Genomic DNA, 19,040 nt, shown 5'->3' with positions numbered 1-19,040 from the left:
AGAAACCAAACAAGCCAATAGTCTCTCCAGGTTGGAGAAATTTTGAGATAGTTTCCTATGTTCAATTGCCAAATGCCAACTATCCGTCCATAGAAAAAAGTTTATCATAATTTTAATATAAAATCTTAAACACGGAACAAATATTTTTAATCAATTAACAGTAGCTAATATACTTTTCAAAAATATTAATTTCTGATAAAAATATATAAAATAAAAATTTTGATTGCCCTCAGCAAACAAACTTGGGTCTTGAAAGTAATGTTTTACAACTACTGTTAGTGTATTACTGTTTATTTTAATGAGATAAATATAGGACAAAACCAAGTCAACTTGATGCTAAAACATTAAGTAAGTAAATACATATTTAATGAAGGTAAAATTTTAATTGAAATTTTAACAAAAAAATCCATTCAGCAACCGTTGTGAATAATTATTAAAACAATTATATATATAATACTTTAAAATAACTATCTTTATATTTAATCAAATAGATATAGTTTTTTAGCTAATGGGCTCTTGGCCCAATGACACCTGCACCTCCTCCACAAGAAGATGTTGGAAGTTGTATCCTAAAATATAATTCCAATTCCACCTTCAAAATAAATAAATAGAATTTGTCTTTGCTTTGGTTAAATAGTTAAATTTTCCTCTCTAAATTTTATTCTTTTGAGTTATTCTTCCCTTTTCTCTCTATTATTTCTTCTTTCTAGAATCTCTAAATTGTGACCCAAAAGATTAAAGTTAATGCTCCATTTGAGTTTACTTAGGAGTGTTTAGATGAAAATCAAATTATGGTTTCAAAAGTGTTTTTACAGTTTATGAAATAAATACGTAAAGAAATTTGTTTCGTTTTATGAAAAAATACCTCTAAAAAGTATTTTTGAAGGTTGTCAAATATCGACTAAATTGATGTGGGTTTGGGCCAATTGTTAACATGAGATAAGATGGGCTATTTTAAGGGCCTTTTTAAACATAGATATTTTATACTTCATATTATAGTGGCTTCACTTTTGTTATTGTAACTGGACTCTTCGAAACATGCTTCATTCTGGCCAACAATTTTAGGACAAAGGCTACATCCAATAACTGAAACAAATTTTAAAAATAAGATAAATTTGTTGTGGAAAATGTGAAATATTTATTGTGATTATTTAAATATTAAATTAGGTAATTAAATAAATAGCCTGGGTGTAGACTGCAGTCATTTAAAAAAATTGCACATATAATATGTTGAATTTATGGTGAACCCAAATCACATAGCATCCACTGATCCATTCTTTCCTTTTGAATATTTTGTTCCTTTCCATATGTTATAATATTCCCTCCAAAATAAACAAAGACATGGTCGAAAAGTGAAAGTAATATATATATTTCTAGAAACATAAAATTAAGAAAAATAATGGAATATGACTGAAAATTGAAAGTAGTGTATATTTATTAGTATTGTGTTGAATTTAGTAAAATTATTTTATTGTAATTTGAAACTACCGTATAATAAAAAAATTACCCTGTCATGATAATAAAAATAAAAATTCAAGCAATGAAGCTTACCATTATTAGGGGCGAAAGTGCAAAAATGATAAAATTGTCATTAATATTACACTTTTATTATCTTTCTTCTCTCTCATCTCTTTCCTATATTTAATAGGAGCTAAAGTTAAAAAATTACATTAATTATCCTGACAACATCTGATATTTTGAATCACAATTTTTTTTTCTCTGACCAACCTCTTATGTTACAGATGAGGAAGTGTGTGTGTGTGTGTGTGCGCGTGTGTAGTGAATCCGGCCTAAAGGAAGTAAACATATATGCCGTGTGCATGAGAGGAGGTTGGACTTTAGAGGTAAAGAGCGACCGAGTAAAGGGAGGACTGGGAAATAGAAGAACACGGTTGTCGAGGAGGTAGTAGACGCAAATTCAAACTAGTCGTTTTAGCACATCCAGAGTACGCATGAATGGTTTCTTTCATAATCAGCAATTACAATTTGCAGTTTTTGGGGATTTATTGTTTCATCAGTTTTATAGCCATTTTGACTCCTCATGAAGTGAAAAACTTCATTCATCTTTCAATATTTGTGAAATTAAGGATGGCATAAATATATAATAAGTAATCAGTGGCCTTCATTATACTTAAGTAATGAATATGACTATATCCAGTCCCCAGTATAAAATCTACTTAATTAATTTGAATGAATTAAAAAAATAGTTTAAATTAATTATTTATAAATAATATGTGTCGGGTTGCCTAAAATACTTTCTTAAATCATTAGCATTGAAGCTACTCCTTGATTCAAACTCCCTTAACATATATAATTAATAGTGATATTTTAAAAAAATAGTAATAAGTATGAAGTACAAAATAGATTGACATCTTATATACTTAGATCCAAACTCAAACTTCTAATAACTACCTCTTATATTTGGGATATGAGGTTTATAAACTTTTATTCCTCCTCTAATCATCTATCAATATGATTTCGTGCGTCACTTGCTAAACAAATTGGCCTCAAAGCGGAATGTGTGAAGAGCAGAACCTAATAAAACAAAATAAACAAATGATAATAAATAATTGGCTTCAAATTCTGTTCTGCTTCCGTTCCTTCTCCTCTGCTTTCTAGCATATAAAAATAGAACACAAAATGCTTAATTGAAACATAATCCAACAGACATCAAATGATGAACCCAGAATGTGATAACAGCTATTGAAGAGTCTAATTAAAGACCCTGGCACAATGAGTTTGAATGATTATCAAGCTTCCTTCGAGTCACAGGAAATGCTGATAAATGAAAGTTCAAGCGGCACAACTGACCAAAACACCAAAGGCTCAAGCAAAAGTGAGAAAGCAGGAAGCTAAGTCTCTCAAATAATCAAAGAAACCAGAATTTCAGAGGAAGAAGCAGAGGGAGGACGTTCTGAACGAATCCTCTGATACTTCATCAGCTACTAAACTACCAGAAAGACATGGTTGATGGCATAAGCAAATGATATTTTAAGCTAAACAACGTCATTCGGTGCGATTCAAATAGTTGCTTCGAAGTAGCCTCGGATTTAAATACAAATGGCACAACCTCCAAATGGGATTTGGAAAAGTTTTCTGGTCTTGATAAGCGATGGGAGAAAATTACAACTTACAATCTGCAACACAAACACCATGCACAACAGTCTTCAGTTTCTAAATAACCCAAATCAGAAAACCACACGGACGATTCCTAATAACCTCAACCTGCAAAATTTAAACAATGACAGTACGAGTTAGAATAAACATATTACTTTGAGTTGTTACTTTTTCTCATCTAATCATCAACATTGTTGTTAGTGCGTCACTTACTGAACAAATGGGCTTTAAAGTAGTATGAGAGAAGCAGAACCAGAATGAACCTGTCTTGCACCCAAAGATGATTTCCTGAAACAACTAATAGAATTGAGTAAAGGATGTCACAAACTAAATAGTGCGTGTGTGAGTAAAAACAACTATCAGCATAAATATGGATATTAAATTAATAATAGTAGATTTCCTAATAAGAAGTAGGTCTTCAAATGGATGGTTAAATTATTTACCTGCCAACAACATCGCAAAACGTTTCAATTTTGATAACTCAAGTTGCCTTCTTAAAAGCCTTCTCTATCATGTCTCTGAGATCACCATTTGAAGCAATAGTCACATTATCTGGTGCGTCTATATCAGCATCAGAGAAAACCTTCATTTGGGAGCAATTGTATATTGAAACTCGTTCCAAGCATGTGAATTTCAAATGGTAAGCCCCTGTGCAAAAGCTGTCAAGACTTGGGAGAGACTTGAGCTTCAAGTTTTTCAGATTCTCAAATGCTATCTCATGTTGATCTGACTCATCTTCTTCTTTAGCCACTATTTCTCGCATTGATCCACAATTACTAACTGTCAAGTCTTCAAGCGAAGCTAAACTTTTAGCTGTTGAGGATGTGAATAAATTGACCAATCCATCACAACGACTCACATCAAGAACCCTTAGATTTGAGAAAGACACAGTGGATGGAGCCAAGTTTATCAAACAGGGACATCTTGTCACTTTCAAGATTTCAAGGTTTCCAGGAAGAGGGGCGTGCTCTAATCCAATGGAATTGAGCTTCGATAGAGAAATCAGTTCTAACGTTTTTAGTTGTGAAAAGAACTCATCAGCACAGCAATCCAGATCAGATCTTTCAGAGGTAAATATCCGCTTGAAATTATTATGAGACACTGCAAACTTTTCAACATGGGGAAGTGATTCCTTTTTGAAGAATCCATATGGAAATACATCTGAATCATCAAAAAAGCCATGCAATTTGAGGATTTTTGCTCTCTGAAGAAGGTTTTCAGGAAATGACGCTTGCCGAATATCCATAATGTCTTCCTTGCAAAGTGACAAATGCTCAAGGTTGGGAAAAACCTAGGATCAAAAATATTACTATTAGGAAACGACAATGATAAAGGAGGATTAATGTTCATCACATTTATTAAATACAATTTTTTTTTTAAAAAAATTATAACAGGAGCATTACCTTGGCTTCCAATCCAATATTCTTGAGCTGACCACATTGAAATACATCCAATTCTTTTAACTTTGGCCATTCCACATTGCTTAGTCCTGAACAGATGCACCTGAGCTGTGGTAATTTCCATAGCCTCAACCCAGTTAAGCTAGGGAAGATAGCTAAATTTCCGGCAGATTCCTCCAAGGCAGTCTCTTCATGTGCAGCAATCTCTTCTAATCCCTCACAACATTGGACTTCTAGTATTTCAAGGCTTTCAAGTGTGCCTTGGGCCATCGATGTTGGAAACAAGCTCTTGAGGCTTCTGCATCCTTGAATATACACATGTTGCAGAGATTGAAAGCTGAGAATTTCTCGAGGGTCCTCATTCCAAACTTGCTCCAGATTGGGTAACTCTTCCAATGTCATACTTTTCAGTGGAAAAGAGAGAGCAGTGGACAAGGACTCAACCTCAAATATTGCCCTTATGGAATCACAATTCTGCACTTTTAAATCTTCCAAGTTACTAAGGGAACCAAGCAAATGAAAAGGGATAACATAATGTGATAAAAATGGGCAGCCATCCACTATTAAAGTCTTCAGATGGCTGAAGCCTCCATTTGGGACTGACATTGCACCATGCCATATATCTTCAAGCTCAGGGCAATCTCCAAGCTTTAAATCTCGCACGCCACATGTTAATTGTTCAAGCTGCTCGAGCAAAACAGTTCGGTTAGTTATTTCTGTGACTTTCATGGTATTTATATGTGCAAATCATAAATAATTAATATCACTTTAGTTTATCAGCCAACTGTCACTTCTCACCACCGACTTTTTCCCCACAACTTCTGTTGAGATTTAAATGAATATTATACTTGCCAAAAAAAAAAAAAAGAGATATTACATAGTTTCGCCATTTTCATTTCTATAGTAAAAAGTTAGGCTTTCCTCTACAAGAAAATTCATACACTCAGCTTAATTAAACTCATTTTATACAAGTGTCAAAATGCAACATAACGAGGATTTACATTGCAAAATAAATAAGAAATTGGCCAACATGTTTTGCATATAAGATACAAGTTGGGTAGTTGAGATAGAGGAAGGAATTAATAATTATTTGTGACAGAAAAATACTCGCCAATTTTAGAGGAAATTTTTATCAAATATTTACGAGACCAATGATGCCATCTGGCCATGAATATTAGGCCTTCATGTTATGTTGGAAAGAATGGTGGAAAGGTGAGAGCAAAAAATTGGAGCAGTCGAGATGAAAATGTTGAGACGAATATGAGATTAAACGGGAATTAACATGATGCATAATGATTATACATGAGGGAAAAAGAGATGGCTTTGCATCTATCAAGCTTGAAATGGCCCCAAAAAAAAAAAAAGAAAACATATAAGATATATAGTTCAAATATTTGAATGAAAACCAATAGAAATAGAAGCATCAGTAAGGAGAGTTGAACAGGTGTAGTGTTTTATTAGTTTGTTGATGTTGTTAGTTTAAAAACTAAATAAAATAACTTGCTCGCTTCATTGTTTTAAATATGTAAACATAATAAATTATTAATTCAAGATACTCATAAAAGAGTAAAAATATGGCTATTTAAAATAATTATTGCTTGCATAATGAGACATTAGGAATTATAATTATACTTAACTAATTAAGTTTTGTAAATGTTCATAGCAAAAACTGTGTTTAAAATTTTAAATTATAAATTCAAATAATTTATACAGTATGATAAATAAAAATATGTGCTGAAATATATGTTTAACCATTTAAAAGAAATTAAATAAATAAAATTCAGCAAATGTGACGAAAAATTAGAATTGTAAAGTTTTGTAAAATAAATATATAAACAAATTAACAAATCTTATAATATATTAGAAATCAGAGATTTTGAAAATATGTATTAGAATTATTTTGATTGTATAAAAGTTACTAACTTTGAAAATATAAATGTTAATTAGTTGCTGTGTTAACTTGGGGTATTGTTTTGACTAATATAAGATTGTTACAGTTTTCTCCAAGTGACCGGAAAAAATATACAATTATTCTTAACTAGAATAGCTCCGGCGTCTAAAGAATGCAAAAGTATTTTAAGTCGATATAATTATAATGATATTCAACTCCTATTTATTTGTCATTTGCTAATTCAAAAATGTTTTTCTATGAAATTATAATAATTATAATAAGTTAATTAAAAATTAACAGTCAGTTAAAAATAAGAAATTAAAAATGGGAACCAGATTGTATGCTGATTAAAATTGTCATTATGGTCATACGTGTACGTAATTATGCTGGGGAATGAATACTTATTACCTTCTCATTGAACAATTTCTCCATCGTGGTGTTGAGATCACTGTAGTTGTGCCAATCATATTCGTTGTCCCTTGTATATTTTATTCCTATGAGGTTGGGCGCTCTTACAATCCCTTGAGAGAAACATTTCATCTTTGGGCATTGTTCGATGGCAGACACTATCCGAGCAGAGAATTCTAAAGTGGCATGCCCTGAATAGAAGCTCACAAGGCTTGGCAAATCACTCAAAGCTATATATTCAAGCCTTTCAAATATTATCTCATCAGAATCTGATTCATCAAGGTCATGACTCACTATATGCGTCATTGATCCACATTCAGCTATCACCATTCGATAAAGCCGCACCAACCTCTTGGCCACTGAAGATGAGAACAGAGAAACTAACCCGTGGCATTGCCCTATTCTCAATTCTTTCAAATTGCAAAATGATACTGCAGAAGAAGGCACCAGAGTAGTCAAACGAGGGCAATTCCTCATTCGAAGCGCTCTCAGATTCTTAACAATTGAGTCCACCCAGGAGTAATCTAACCCAATGGATGAGAGCAAAGGCAGCGAATCGAGCTCTAATTCTCTCACTTGTGCAAGAATATTGATGATATGATCAATATCTTTGGGTCTTTGAGAGGGGAACATCTCATCCAATGCATTGCAATTGCTTACCATAAGACTTTCTAAATTAGGTACCTTCTGAAAGAATTTAAAAGGCAAAGTAGCTCCTGCTTCATAGGAATCACCAAAGTGCAGCTGCAAAGTTTTTAGTTTGTGAAGCAGGTTATCAGGAAAATGACCATGTGATAACATCATCATATCATTCCCATTGAGAGTTAAAAATTCCAAGTTCTGAATAACCTATCAGTGAAAACACACAAGAAAGAATAAGAATGAGGATTGCGTAAAAACATATTTCCTTTTCACAATACAAGAAAAAGAAAGTAAGGGAATGATGGAAATGAAGATTAAATTACCCTTCCACCCATGAAAAGAGATTGTCGACTAGCTGTAATATTAGCTTCATCCTCACATCCTACTGCTCCTTGGCAACTTCGAAAATCTGACGCAAATATTTCCAACTTGTTACAATCAAACACGCTTAGACTCACCAAGCTGGGAAATTCCAGAGTGTATCTTCCAGGATAAAAGAACTTGAGCCTTGGTAAAGCACACATAGTCAAGGCGTTTAAAGAATGGAATTCAAATTTTCTGCTAGCTCCCTCTGCTGCTGCTTCTTCCTTCCCAACAATTTCTTCCAAAGCATCACATTGTCTTATTTCAAGTTTCTTGAGTCTCTCCAGATTTCTTGCCAAAGATGCTGGAAAAAGAGTTTTTATACCCGCACAATTAGAAACAATAATTTCTTTCAGATTCAGAAAACTCATAATACTACAAGGATCTTTGCTCCATATACGCTTCAAATTCTGCAAGTCATCTAAAGTCATTGTTTTCAAATGAAACGACTTTCCCTTCGTCTCTATCAAACTGTTGCCATCAATATCAAAAATAACCTCCACTGGATTCGAGCTTACTTGTAACTCCTCCAAGTTCTTAAAGTAAGAAAGTAACTTAGAAGGGAACACTTCTGATAGAAATGAACAATTCTTTATTATCAATGTTCTCAGATTGCTAAAGCAATTGTTTGGCAGGGAAATTTCTTCTCGCCACAATTGTTGTAACTCAGGATAACAAGAAAGTTCGATATTTCGACAGAACTCCAAAAGAACCTACAAAATGAAATAAATTTAGACGTCATTGAGCTAATCTCAATAAAGTAACAAGAATGCCATTTTTTTATTACAAAATTAAAAATCTTTTCTTTGACTTGGATAATTGATTATAATATTTCAAAGAACAGAGTGATAACTTTAGAAGGGGATATGCAATTTAGAGACTGAAGAAGTACGATGATTGCATAGACCAGGAAAAAAAGGTAACAAAATAAAAGAGTAAACCATAAAATTTTTATTTAGAAATCAAAATTATCAAAAGCTGATAACCATATTAGTCAGAATTCATACATTCATGTTAAAGTACAATAGTAGATACCTTGTCCGTGAAAATCTTTTGGATTGTTGCATTCAAATCACCTTCCCAGTACCATTTCTTTCCCTCTTCTTCTTCTTCTCCTTCTACAATATCAACTTTTTCTAAGTTTGTGCTTGAAATTTTCTCGGAGAATTTTTTCAACTTGAGGCAATCGCTTACTTTCACCTCTTCAAGTAACGGAAACTTGAAGACAAGTTTACATTGGGAATTACAAAAACTTGTGAGGTTTCTTAGAGACACAAGTTCTAAACTTCTCAATTTGCCAAAAACAATCTCATCTTCTTTCACTTCTTCATTCTCCTCTACTGTAACAATTTCCTCCATCATTGCACATTGAGAGACCTTCATCATGGTCAGTTGAACTAACGTTTTTGCAGTTGATGATGTCAAGACATTCCTTAATCTGTTGCAATTGCTGACTTCAAGATATGACAAGTGAGTCAACGCTAGGGAGGAGGGAATTAAGGTTGTCGAATAGTAACATTCCACAATGCATAACTTCTCAACTCTTTGAAGAATGGCACCATTTTCAAAGCCTATATTCAATGGAGTATCTGAATGGCATAAACTCATGTTTTTAAGTTGTACGACAGTTCCAATTTTCTCTAGGAAAACATGACTTCCATCAGGAAACGCCTCTTTGAGAATAGAATTGGACAAATTTAAGCTTTCTAGGTTAGGAAATATGCGGAGAAACCAAAAGAGAATTTCGATGCCGCCCACTCCATCAAAGTATAGATCTTTTGTGTTGTGCACTAGATAAACATTATTGCCGATGGTGTCCTGCAACCACTTCCTTTCCTTCAGCCCGTATATTCCTAGTACCTCCAAGTTGGATATCACCTAAAAATCATCATGGGAAAAAGTACAATTTTAGAAGAAGAAATTAAACATTTATATTAATTAAATTAAGAAAATCTTGGATACATGCATATGTACTTTTTCGCCATCATACAAAGAAAAAGGAAAGAATGAGACACAAGTGTGAGTAAAGTACATATATTACTTTTTAGAAATTTATTTCTACTTCCAAATATCTTGTCAATGATTGTTATTGTACCTTTGCTAAAGATGAGAGAATTGGTTTCACTTCGGAATGCGTTGTTTCAGTACCAAATGCTTCCAGCTTGTCACAATAACCAAGGAACAAACAAGTCAATGCTTGGAGCACTATAGCATGTGTTCCTTGATAGAAACACCTTAGCTCTGGTAGATGGAATAATTTAAGTTTGTTTAGCCTAGGATACTCAAACACTAAGTTGCTTATATCTGATATGTCACCTTTAGCTACAATTTCCTTCATGCCATCACAATACAAGATTTCAAGCTTCTCCAGTTTCGTAAGATCATTGCCAATAGAAAATGGAAACAGATTTTCTAGGCTTGGGCAGTGAAAGACTAAAACGTCTTGCAGAATTTTAAAGTTCACAAGTCCTTGAGGATCCTTGTTCCACACATGCTTCAATTTTGGTAGCCTTCGTAAATTAACAACTCGCAAGCTTGTTTGATTCTCACCACTTAGTTGTGGTATAGGCTGGCAGAAGTTGAATATCTCTTCCACTGACTTGCAATCAATAACCTCCAATATGCCAAGATTATGAAATCTTCCTACCATGTAAGGAGGGATAATAGTGACTAGTTTGCGGCAGTCTCCAATTATCACAGATTTCAAACTGCAAAAGGAATTTTTGCTAGCTCGGGCATGCCATATAGTTTTCAATACCTCCATGTTGGTGATTTCAATTTTCTTCAATTGAGGAAGGATGTCAACCTCCTGTGTATGAATCAAAGCAGTCATTTTGTGACCAAAATAACAAAAGCAAAATAATACCTAGTTTTTGTGTCTAATCAAACCCCATGGAGGTGCATACCTGGCTTGCTTCATCTATGTTAATGTCTTCTGGGTCAAAAATATCCTCCATCATATCACATCCACTTATAAAAAGGCTTTGCAATTTCATTAAATTCCCAACCATGGGTAATGAAAATAAATATTTTAAACCACCACAATCATTCACATTCAGTTTGGTCAAATTTTCAAAGGAGGAACTTGGCAACGGTTGGCTATCCCACACCTTCTTGATATTGATTGAGGACAACTCCAAGCTCTCTAACTTGCGAATTGAAACCTGTAAAAAGCTCACAACAAATTCCAAACTCCAAAGTTACTAATTATGATTTTCATGAGTCAAGTTTTGTAAGAAAGTAAAACTTTAAAGGCCATGCCATCTCCCCTGATTTTAAAGTGTATATAATTTAAAGTGTATAAATTAAAAAGTAAAGAGAAATATATGTATTGACAGTTCATTGCATACATACCTCTGTATTAAAGAACGGAATACAACCTGGGAGACTCTCCATATTGTCATTTGCGTAGAACCATGTTAATTTTGATAAAGATTGCAATGTCAAATAGCGTAATTGAGGAAATGAAATTCTATCATCTTCTGTATCATTACCAATATTCTCTTGCCTTTCCGCAAAAACAAGATCCTCCAAAGAATCACATTCAGAAACTTCAAGTGTTTCAAGCTTTTCGAGAAGTCTGGTCATGTCCAATGAGAAGAGATATTTTAGTCTGCCACAAATGTTGATCCTCATGGTTTTTAGACTTTGAAAAGAGACATCTCCGAGTTGACAATTGCATATTTTCTCTAGGCTCTCCAATTTGTACAAACACATTGACTCCAACTGGGGAAAAGCCTTCACTTGATGTTCCCACTTTGTTGAGTAGATTATATTCTTGATATCACAATTTTTTTCAATGGTTAAATGCTTAAGGCTTTGAAATCCTTCAACATCTAACTCATAGGTAACATTCTGAAGACCATCTACTTCCCCCAAAAGCAATTGTTCAACGTTTTTCAACAATATTTTAACCCATCTTTGCAAATGAATGTCAATATCCTTTTTTAGATGCAATGCCAAGACTCTTGAAGCCTTGTATTGACAAGACATCTGAAAATCTTCCAACAAAAGCATCTTAGAGTCTCCAATCACAATTTTATAGCTATCCAACTTGTCAAAGTCCAAGCTACTAGGCAAAGTTGTAATATCTTCTATGTGTATATCAAGATTTCTCAATTGTTGAAGAGATTCCAATTCAGCAAGGCTAGCAATTTCATTGTGATTTGTTTTTCTTTTAACACCCCATGGGATCAAGGTTTTTCCCATATACAACTCTTCCAACCTATTCAACTTTGACATGACATTAGATGGAATCACTTTAAGTTTAGTACAGGAACTGATGTCCAACAATTGTAGCCTCCCTAGTTGCCTTAATTCACTGGGCAATAATTCAAATTTAGATCCCAAAAGGCTTAGAATTCTCAACGTCTTCAACTCACCAATGATTGATATGTTGTCACCTAGCACACATTTCTCCAAACAAAGCATTCTAAGCTTTATTAGGCATTTAATTGAAGAAGGGAAGCTTGATAGACCAATACCAGTCAATATTAACACTCTTAATTCTTTCATTCCTTCAAAAAGCTTGTCTGGTATTTTTATGAAAGGATCCTTACTATCAAGATGGAAGACTTTGAGCTGAGGGCAATTTATACCTTCTGGAATCCCATCAATGATGTCACAGCAGTGTAAGGAGATAACAGTATACTTTTCAAATGTTTCTCTATCAGGCCATTCATCAAGTTCAGCATCTCTTCGGGTAAAAACACCATTATACTTGTAAGCTATTGATAAGGCGGCATCACGGATCATATCATGCATAGCAACACAATCAGGAGAGTTAGTATCCAGCAACAAGCTTGAGCCTTTTAACTTCTCGATAGATTCATTTGTTCTACCTCGAACTTCTTTCATGGTGTTGACTTCTTGGAATATCCTTAAACCAGTGCAATATTTCACCAAATACATAATTGACAGATCCTTACCCAAGCGAGCACAAAGCAAGAAAATAGACTTCAGCTCCTCACTTTGTAAGTGATCATAACTTAACATCGTAGAAAACTCCACAGGTTCTAATACTTCAATCATTTCTTGCTTCTCCAATCGTTGTAGTGCATTTTCCCAAGCAACTTTGTTCTTATTATTCTTTAAAGCTTTTCCAGCTGCTTCTATTGCCAATGGCAAATTTGCACACTTAAGAACAATTTTAGTTGATATTGATTTCAACTCAGAATCTTCATCAGTTATTCCAGCCACCTTATTGAACAGCATCTCTGATTCTTCTTCCTCCATGACATCCACTTTAAAAATTGAATCCTTTACTTCCATTTCACTTGACAATACCTCTATGTGTCGAGAAGTCAACAAAATCTTGAACTTTTTGGGATCACTTGCCATCTTGTCGTCTTTCAACTGGTCATAACCAATATTAGGCATATTTGGAATTGTCTTCTGATCATCATCCTTCAATTGAATTCCCAACAGACTCAAGTCAAGTCCAGCCCAAAGATCATCCAAGATGACCAAGGTGTTCTCCTTCTCCTTCTTGAATCTCTGTTTTAAACGACCCGCTCTTCCAATCTCACTCTCTTCATCCAATCTCAAGCCTAGCATGTCTGCTATCTCTCCTTGAATCTTTCTTATATCAGGAGTGCTCGTAATATTTACCATAACCACAACGTTGAATAGCTTTTCTGCTTTTGCCTTCGTTGCAACTGCTTTAACTAAAGTGGTTTTGCCGACACCTCCCTGCCCATAGATACCAATCATTTTAATTGTGGGATCACCTAGCGCTTTCATAACCTGCTCTGCAATGGCATCTCTTGATTTGAACGGCTCATAACCATCATCATAAAGAGCAACATCTAATGCTTCTGGCTCTGGACGAGAAGAAACAGTAACAAAGTTTGCTTGTTGGAACAGATCAACACACTGTGGGATCATCTTCCCTGCTTGTCGACCAAGCTTATGCCTTATCTTCAAGTTAGGAAATGAGCCATAGGAGCAACCCGTCTTCTGGTGGCCTTCATTGCTTTGAAACTCCTCAATTTCTGCAATCTTCTCACTTGTCTTCGTCAACCAATTGGTGACAACATCGTGAATGTTCTCACCATTTCTTTCAACTTCTCCAAGTCGATCTATCACGCTCGCCTTTTGATCTTGGAGCTTCTTTACATGGCTTCGTAGCTCCTGAACATTGCTTCTGTAGTTGCAAAGGTAACCTAGTTGTCGTTTAACAGGTTCTACCATACCATTGAACACTGTCCCAAAAATGGTCGTTATAAACTCCATTCTTGTGTTCTCTCTCTTTTTGGTTTTCTTCTCTCTGTTTTCTTATGGTACACTAGAATAACTTTCTTTTTGAGATAGGAAACTAGGCGGTAAACAAGGATGAACTAGAACATTAACGGAAGGAATGCCATGGTTTTGCATAGAAGTCGTTGGGCAAGTACTACATAGAAGACAAAATACAAAGGGGTGATCAACATGAGGAACGCAGTGAAAAAAGCAAGTGATACATGTTCATAAAGTAAAGATTAAACAGAAATAGCTAATGGAGGAGGGAAGACGTCGAAAATTGGTACCGGGAACATGATGCCATAAAACAAATTACAAATCATCACATAGAGATGGGCTGCCTTTCTCTTCTATTTCTGATCAGAGTCTGATATGTCTGTGTATATTCATTTTGGTCTGAGTGAATTGTCATAGCTTAAAAGCCCCTCTCTTTTCCATTGTTTGGGAATAAATATGAAAAACTGGCACATTCTAAGAAAATATATGAAAAATTAAAATAAAAATAAAAATAAAAATTCCAGAAAATTATACCGTTAGTCATCATAAATAACATAAGTTATTTGTAAATTTTATATCTTATAACAATTTATATTTCATTGGTATAATTGTTCATTCATATTGATTTGAATTGTTAAAATAAGTTAACAATGAATAACTCAAAACAAACTGGCACATAATAAATATATAGATTAAAAAATTAAGAATTACCTAAAAATTCGAGAAAATTATACTGTTAGTGAGATATAAATAATATAATTTTATAAATTTATATCAATAGTTTTCAACTATTAAAAAAAAAGTAAAAGAATAAAATGTTTAGTTAATAGGTTATATATAATGAAAAAGACAGTTGAATATCCCTGAATTATTCAAAACCGAAATCAGTCACCCAACATGCAAAATGATAGACACATCCAGAGGAATAAAATATGATTTCAGAATTTGGTGAATTAATTTTACTGCCCCTCTTTTAATGGGAAAAAAACTCTTACCTCCACGACCAGCAATGAAAGTCCAGTAAAAGATTTGATTGAAAAAACATTTACATGCATCTGATTAAAAATTAAATGAAACTATAAAAACCTGATTAAAAAATTACATAGATGTGATTAAAATTTTGTTAAAATTATGAGGACTTGCAAATTAATTTTTCCCACAATTTTTCACGGAAGAATTACTCCGAGTGAGTTGATTCTCTTTCGCCGAGGGCAATTGGTCACATGCAAATATGGTTGGCACTTTTATAAGTAAGACTGTAGAGTCTATTTTTAGCTTAAAAGGTAAATTAAAAGAATTTTTCTTATAGAATGCTTTTGGATTGGATTACCGTCATCAATTGTTTTGAAACAAAAAATTACTACCTCCACTTCTAATTATAATACCTTGTTTATAATCTACAATTGAGATCTTATAATTAGGATCGGAAGTAATATTATCTTAAAAATCTATTATTAAATTTGCATGTTATGATTATTTGACATGATTTATATTTAAATTTTATTTACAAAGTTCAAACCATAAACCTCATTTAAAAACAATCAAATTTTTTGGGTCAATTCAACCCAACCCAACCACTGTTAAAAGTTTAAGATTAAAATATACCTTTAGTACTTGTGTCATTTCATTGGTTTTTAATTTTGGCTAAAAAAATTACGTTTTAAAATAGAAAAGGGTGCATATTTAGTTCTATAATTTTAGACAATGTTTTGGTTTAGTACCTTAATTTCATGCATTATATTTTCAATTTTTCAAACTCTAATAACACTAATTTCAAATGATAATTTTTGTGCCAATCATTATTAATTTAAAAAATTAAACATAACATGTCGCCATTTATGAATGTTTTGTTAATATTTAAATTTGTAATGGCGACATTGGTTATTAATAAAACTAAAAGTACTGTGGTTTGAAGGTTAGAAAGAACCTTATAAAATTAAAGTATCTAGAAAAGACCAAAAGTAAACTTTTTGCCAAAAAGAAAATGTTCAGTACATATGTAAATCGGGTGCATTTTTCACTTGGTATGTACAATGAAAAGATAGAAAGACCAAAGCCCCTTCTGTCTTTAAGCCTACCCAGATCGGGGAGCCACCAAAACAGTGTTGGCAGTTAATAATTTATCTTGGATTAATCTATCTTGGAATATTTTTTTTTAGATATTTCCAATATCTTAAAATATTTTGTCATACAATTTTATTCTTAAAAATTTTTTTTGAGTTAATTTTTTTATCACTATTTTTCATATGTTTTGTAGTTATCTTTCATATTTTTAGTATTCATTTTTAACACTTTTAATAATTAGTTTTGCAATTTTTCAGTAATCATTTTAAGTATTTTCTAGACTTATCTTGTTATGTTTTCAACCTTAAGCCTTATTTCAATACTGAAAACGTGAAAGATACTTTACTCAACGGACCTTTTGGGAGTTAATAATAAAATTAAACTTGCTTCTGAAAAGTATTTTAAAGATAAAATTAAACCACAAAATATTTTAAAATATTGAATGCACTTGAAAAAAATATTTCAAAGTGCTACACACACTTGAAAAAAAAAATCTTCATATGTTAGATAAGCTACGAAGTAATAGATTGGATTGGAGAATTTTTTGCAAAGATTTGTCAAGGATTTGATTTCACACCAGTTTTAATTCTAAGAAATATACTACTTTTGAGTCACTGGAGCTAGTTGAGAATATGGTAGAAAATAATACATCAGGAGACTATCCAATATTTGCAAAAAGTTCTAACTCAATTTTAGTCATCTCTTTCACCCAAAAAAAAAAAAGATAGTCATCTCTCTTGATCCCTCTCTACCATAAGTGTACTTTGTTAATATTAAGGGTATTGATTGTTAGAAAAAGAATGCTAATTGCTTTATAAATTTATAAAAACGCATAAATTCTAGTAAAATATATGGAAAATCTAGATGCCGTGAATTTAAAATCGTGAGGGAATGAAATGATGAAATACTAAAGTACTACGCAGAAGACAAATACAAAGGGATGATTAACATGAAAAACACAATAAATAAATAAATAAAAAGTTAAATTGCACCCAACAATTTAAAATATTTTTCTGAGGGAGAATTATAGCGAGGTCTCAAAAAATAATTATTAAGAAGTCCTAATAACAATATAAACAACTTGTAATAACAAGTCTCAGACTAGTAAATGACAACTTCTAAGAATTGTTTTATAATTATTTTTTTTCTTTGGGATCTCTCTATAATTTTCTCATTTTTTTCCGGATACATCTAACACTCTAAAATATTTTAAAAGGTGCCTCTATTCTTCTAACACTTTAAAATAATTTTTTGCCTTAATGCTGAATACACTAAAAAATATTTTATGATGAACACACCAAAAAAATAGTTTAAATTGTTAAATGCATCAACAAAATATTTTAGGGTATGCACTTTAAAAAACTATTTCTGAATATTGGATTCATCTTAAAATACTTTAGCCCACCGAATGTGTTAAAAAAAATACTCACCTGAGGAAAAAAAAAAAAGGCAAGTGATATATATTCAAAAAATAAAGATCCTTTTCTCATGGTTTGGGAATATATTCAGAAAAACGCATACATACTAGTAAAATATATATATATATATATATATAGATATATGTATACGAAAAATTTAGATGCCATGATCTTAAAATCGTGAGTGAGTGAAGTGAAATCACCAAGCAGGTAGGTACTACACAGGAGACACATACAAAGGAATGATCAACATGAAGAACACAAGAAGAAAAGCAAGTGATATATATATATATATATATATATATATATCCAGAAAATAAAGATGAGAGTCAAATAGAAAGACCTGTGTTGGCAAAGAACGGTGGTTGGGTCCGACTCGCAGGCACAGCAGCGTCGCTTGTCTTGAGGCTAGTGAATGCGTCAAGAAAATACTTACCTGGAAATACAAAAAAAAAAGCAAGTGATGTATATTCAAAAAATAAAGATCAGAGTGAAATGGGAAGACCTTGTTATCAAAGAACAGTGGTTCGCCGGTCTGACCTGCAGGAAGCAGCGTCCCGTTTCTTGGGGCTAACAGCGGAGGAGGGAAGACTTCAATTATTCAACTTCCAATGAAAGATCATAATTGTTACAAACTCCATTCTTCTGTCTCTCTTTTTGTGTTTTCTTGTTTTTGCTTTTTTTTGGGATTTTTTTTCTTTTGCTTTTTGTTTGGGGGGGATTTTCTTCTGGTGTAGAAGAATGACTTTCCGTCTTGAGATCAGGAAAACTAGACGGTAAACAAGGATGAACTAGAACATGAACAGAAGGAACGCCATGGTTCTGGAATCGTGAGTGATTGAAGTGCTGAAATCACTGAGCAAGTACTGCAGAATACAAATAGAAAAGGACGTTCAACACAAAGAACACAGTGAAAAAGGCAAGTGAAACGTATGCAGAAAGTAAAGATCAGAGAGAAATAGAAAGACCTTGTTAGCAGAGAATCAATGGTGGGCTTTAATCCGACTTGCAGGCAAAACAGCTTTTGTCTTGTGGCTTTGGGAAAGAAGGGAAGAGTGGAAGACTCATTTAAAGTAGTCAGTTTTTTTCAGGAATATCATATTTGTTTCTTGCAATGTGATATGCCCCAAAACAAATCGCCACATGGGAATCGGCACGATTTCTTTTCACACGTGTGAGATGATATATTGGTTGGTTGAATTTCACGGAGTAAGATTATAGTAGCTTGTCAAGAAATTAAATTTGATCTTAGTTATAACATTTCAAAATATGATTACAAGAAGTTTCTATTAAAGAATATGTCCAATATACATGATTAAAAAAATGGTTTTAAAAAGTCAAAATAGAAGGTGTTTAGGTAAAAACTAAATCATGCTTTAAAAGTACTTTTATAGTATGCAAAATAAATATATGATGATTATTTTGTTTTATGCAAAAGTGCTTTTTAAAAGCATTTTTTTGTAAATTAAGATAAATTCATTCACATATTTACTTCGCATA

At 32.9% G+C, this 19,040-nt stretch overlaps 2 protein-coding genes and 2 long non-coding RNA genes across 5 annotated transcripts; all 4 read right to left on the bottom strand.

The window, feature by feature from the left end:
* Window positions 1–2,434: 2,434 nt before the first annotated feature.
* On the bottom strand, window positions 2,435–3,935 carry LOC114718027 (uncharacterized). 2 transcript variants are annotated; one of them, XR_003737774.1, is made up of 4 exons: window positions 3,561–3,935; window positions 3,331–3,414; window positions 3,135–3,225; window positions 2,435–2,535 (listed from the first exon to the last, which is right to left on the bottom strand). It is a non-coding gene; the product is annotated as an uncharacterized LOC114718027 (long non-coding RNA). The 2 variants fall into 2 exon arrangements; XR_003737773.1 differs by lacking the exon at window positions 2,435–2,535 and having other exon boundaries at window positions 2,705–3,225.
* A 123-nt stretch (window positions 3,936–4,058) lies between these two features.
* On the bottom strand, window positions 4,059–9,429 carry LOC114718040 (uncharacterized). The gene is made up of 6 exons (XM_028903290.1): window positions 8,857–9,429; window positions 7,782–8,534; window positions 6,817–7,665; window positions 4,521–5,201; window positions 4,227–4,408; window positions 4,059–4,125 (listed from the first exon to the last, which is right to left on the bottom strand). The coding sequence occupies exons 1-6, from the start codon at window positions 9,427–9,429 to the stop codon at window positions 4,059–4,061; spliced, it is 3,105 nt and encodes a 1,034-aa protein (XP_028759123.1).
* Window positions 9,430–10,119: 690 nt separating this feature from the next.
* Window positions 10,120–14,055, bottom strand: LOC114718039 (probable disease resistance protein At4g27220). Its single transcript, XM_028903288.1, has 4 exons — window positions 11,176–14,055; window positions 10,728–10,985; window positions 10,286–10,630; window positions 10,120–10,143 (listed from the first exon to the last, which is right to left on the bottom strand). The coding sequence occupies exons 1-4, from the start codon at window positions 14,053–14,055 to the stop codon at window positions 10,120–10,122; spliced, it is 3,507 nt and encodes a 1,168-aa protein (XP_028759121.1).
* A 3,806-nt stretch (window positions 14,056–17,861) lies between these two features.
* LOC114718054 (uncharacterized) lies at window positions 17,862–18,580 on the bottom strand. Its single transcript, XR_003737778.1, has 3 exons — window positions 18,509–18,580; window positions 18,046–18,406; window positions 17,862–17,948 (listed from the first exon to the last, which is right to left on the bottom strand). It is a non-coding gene; the product is annotated as an uncharacterized LOC114718054 (long non-coding RNA).
* Window positions 18,581–19,040: the final 460 nt, after the last annotated feature.

The sequence above is a fragment of the Neltuma alba genome, unplaced genomic scaffold (genome assembly GCF_004799145.2).
Source record: "Neltuma alba isolate B1F8T4 unplaced genomic scaffold, ASM479914v2 tig00011794_pilon, whole genome shotgun sequence".
Classification (NCBI taxonomy): domain Eukaryota; kingdom Viridiplantae; phylum Streptophyta; class Magnoliopsida; order Fabales; family Fabaceae; genus Neltuma; species Neltuma alba.
Note: the sequence above shows the minus strand (reverse complement) of the source record. Positions and strands in the feature narration are given on the sequence as shown.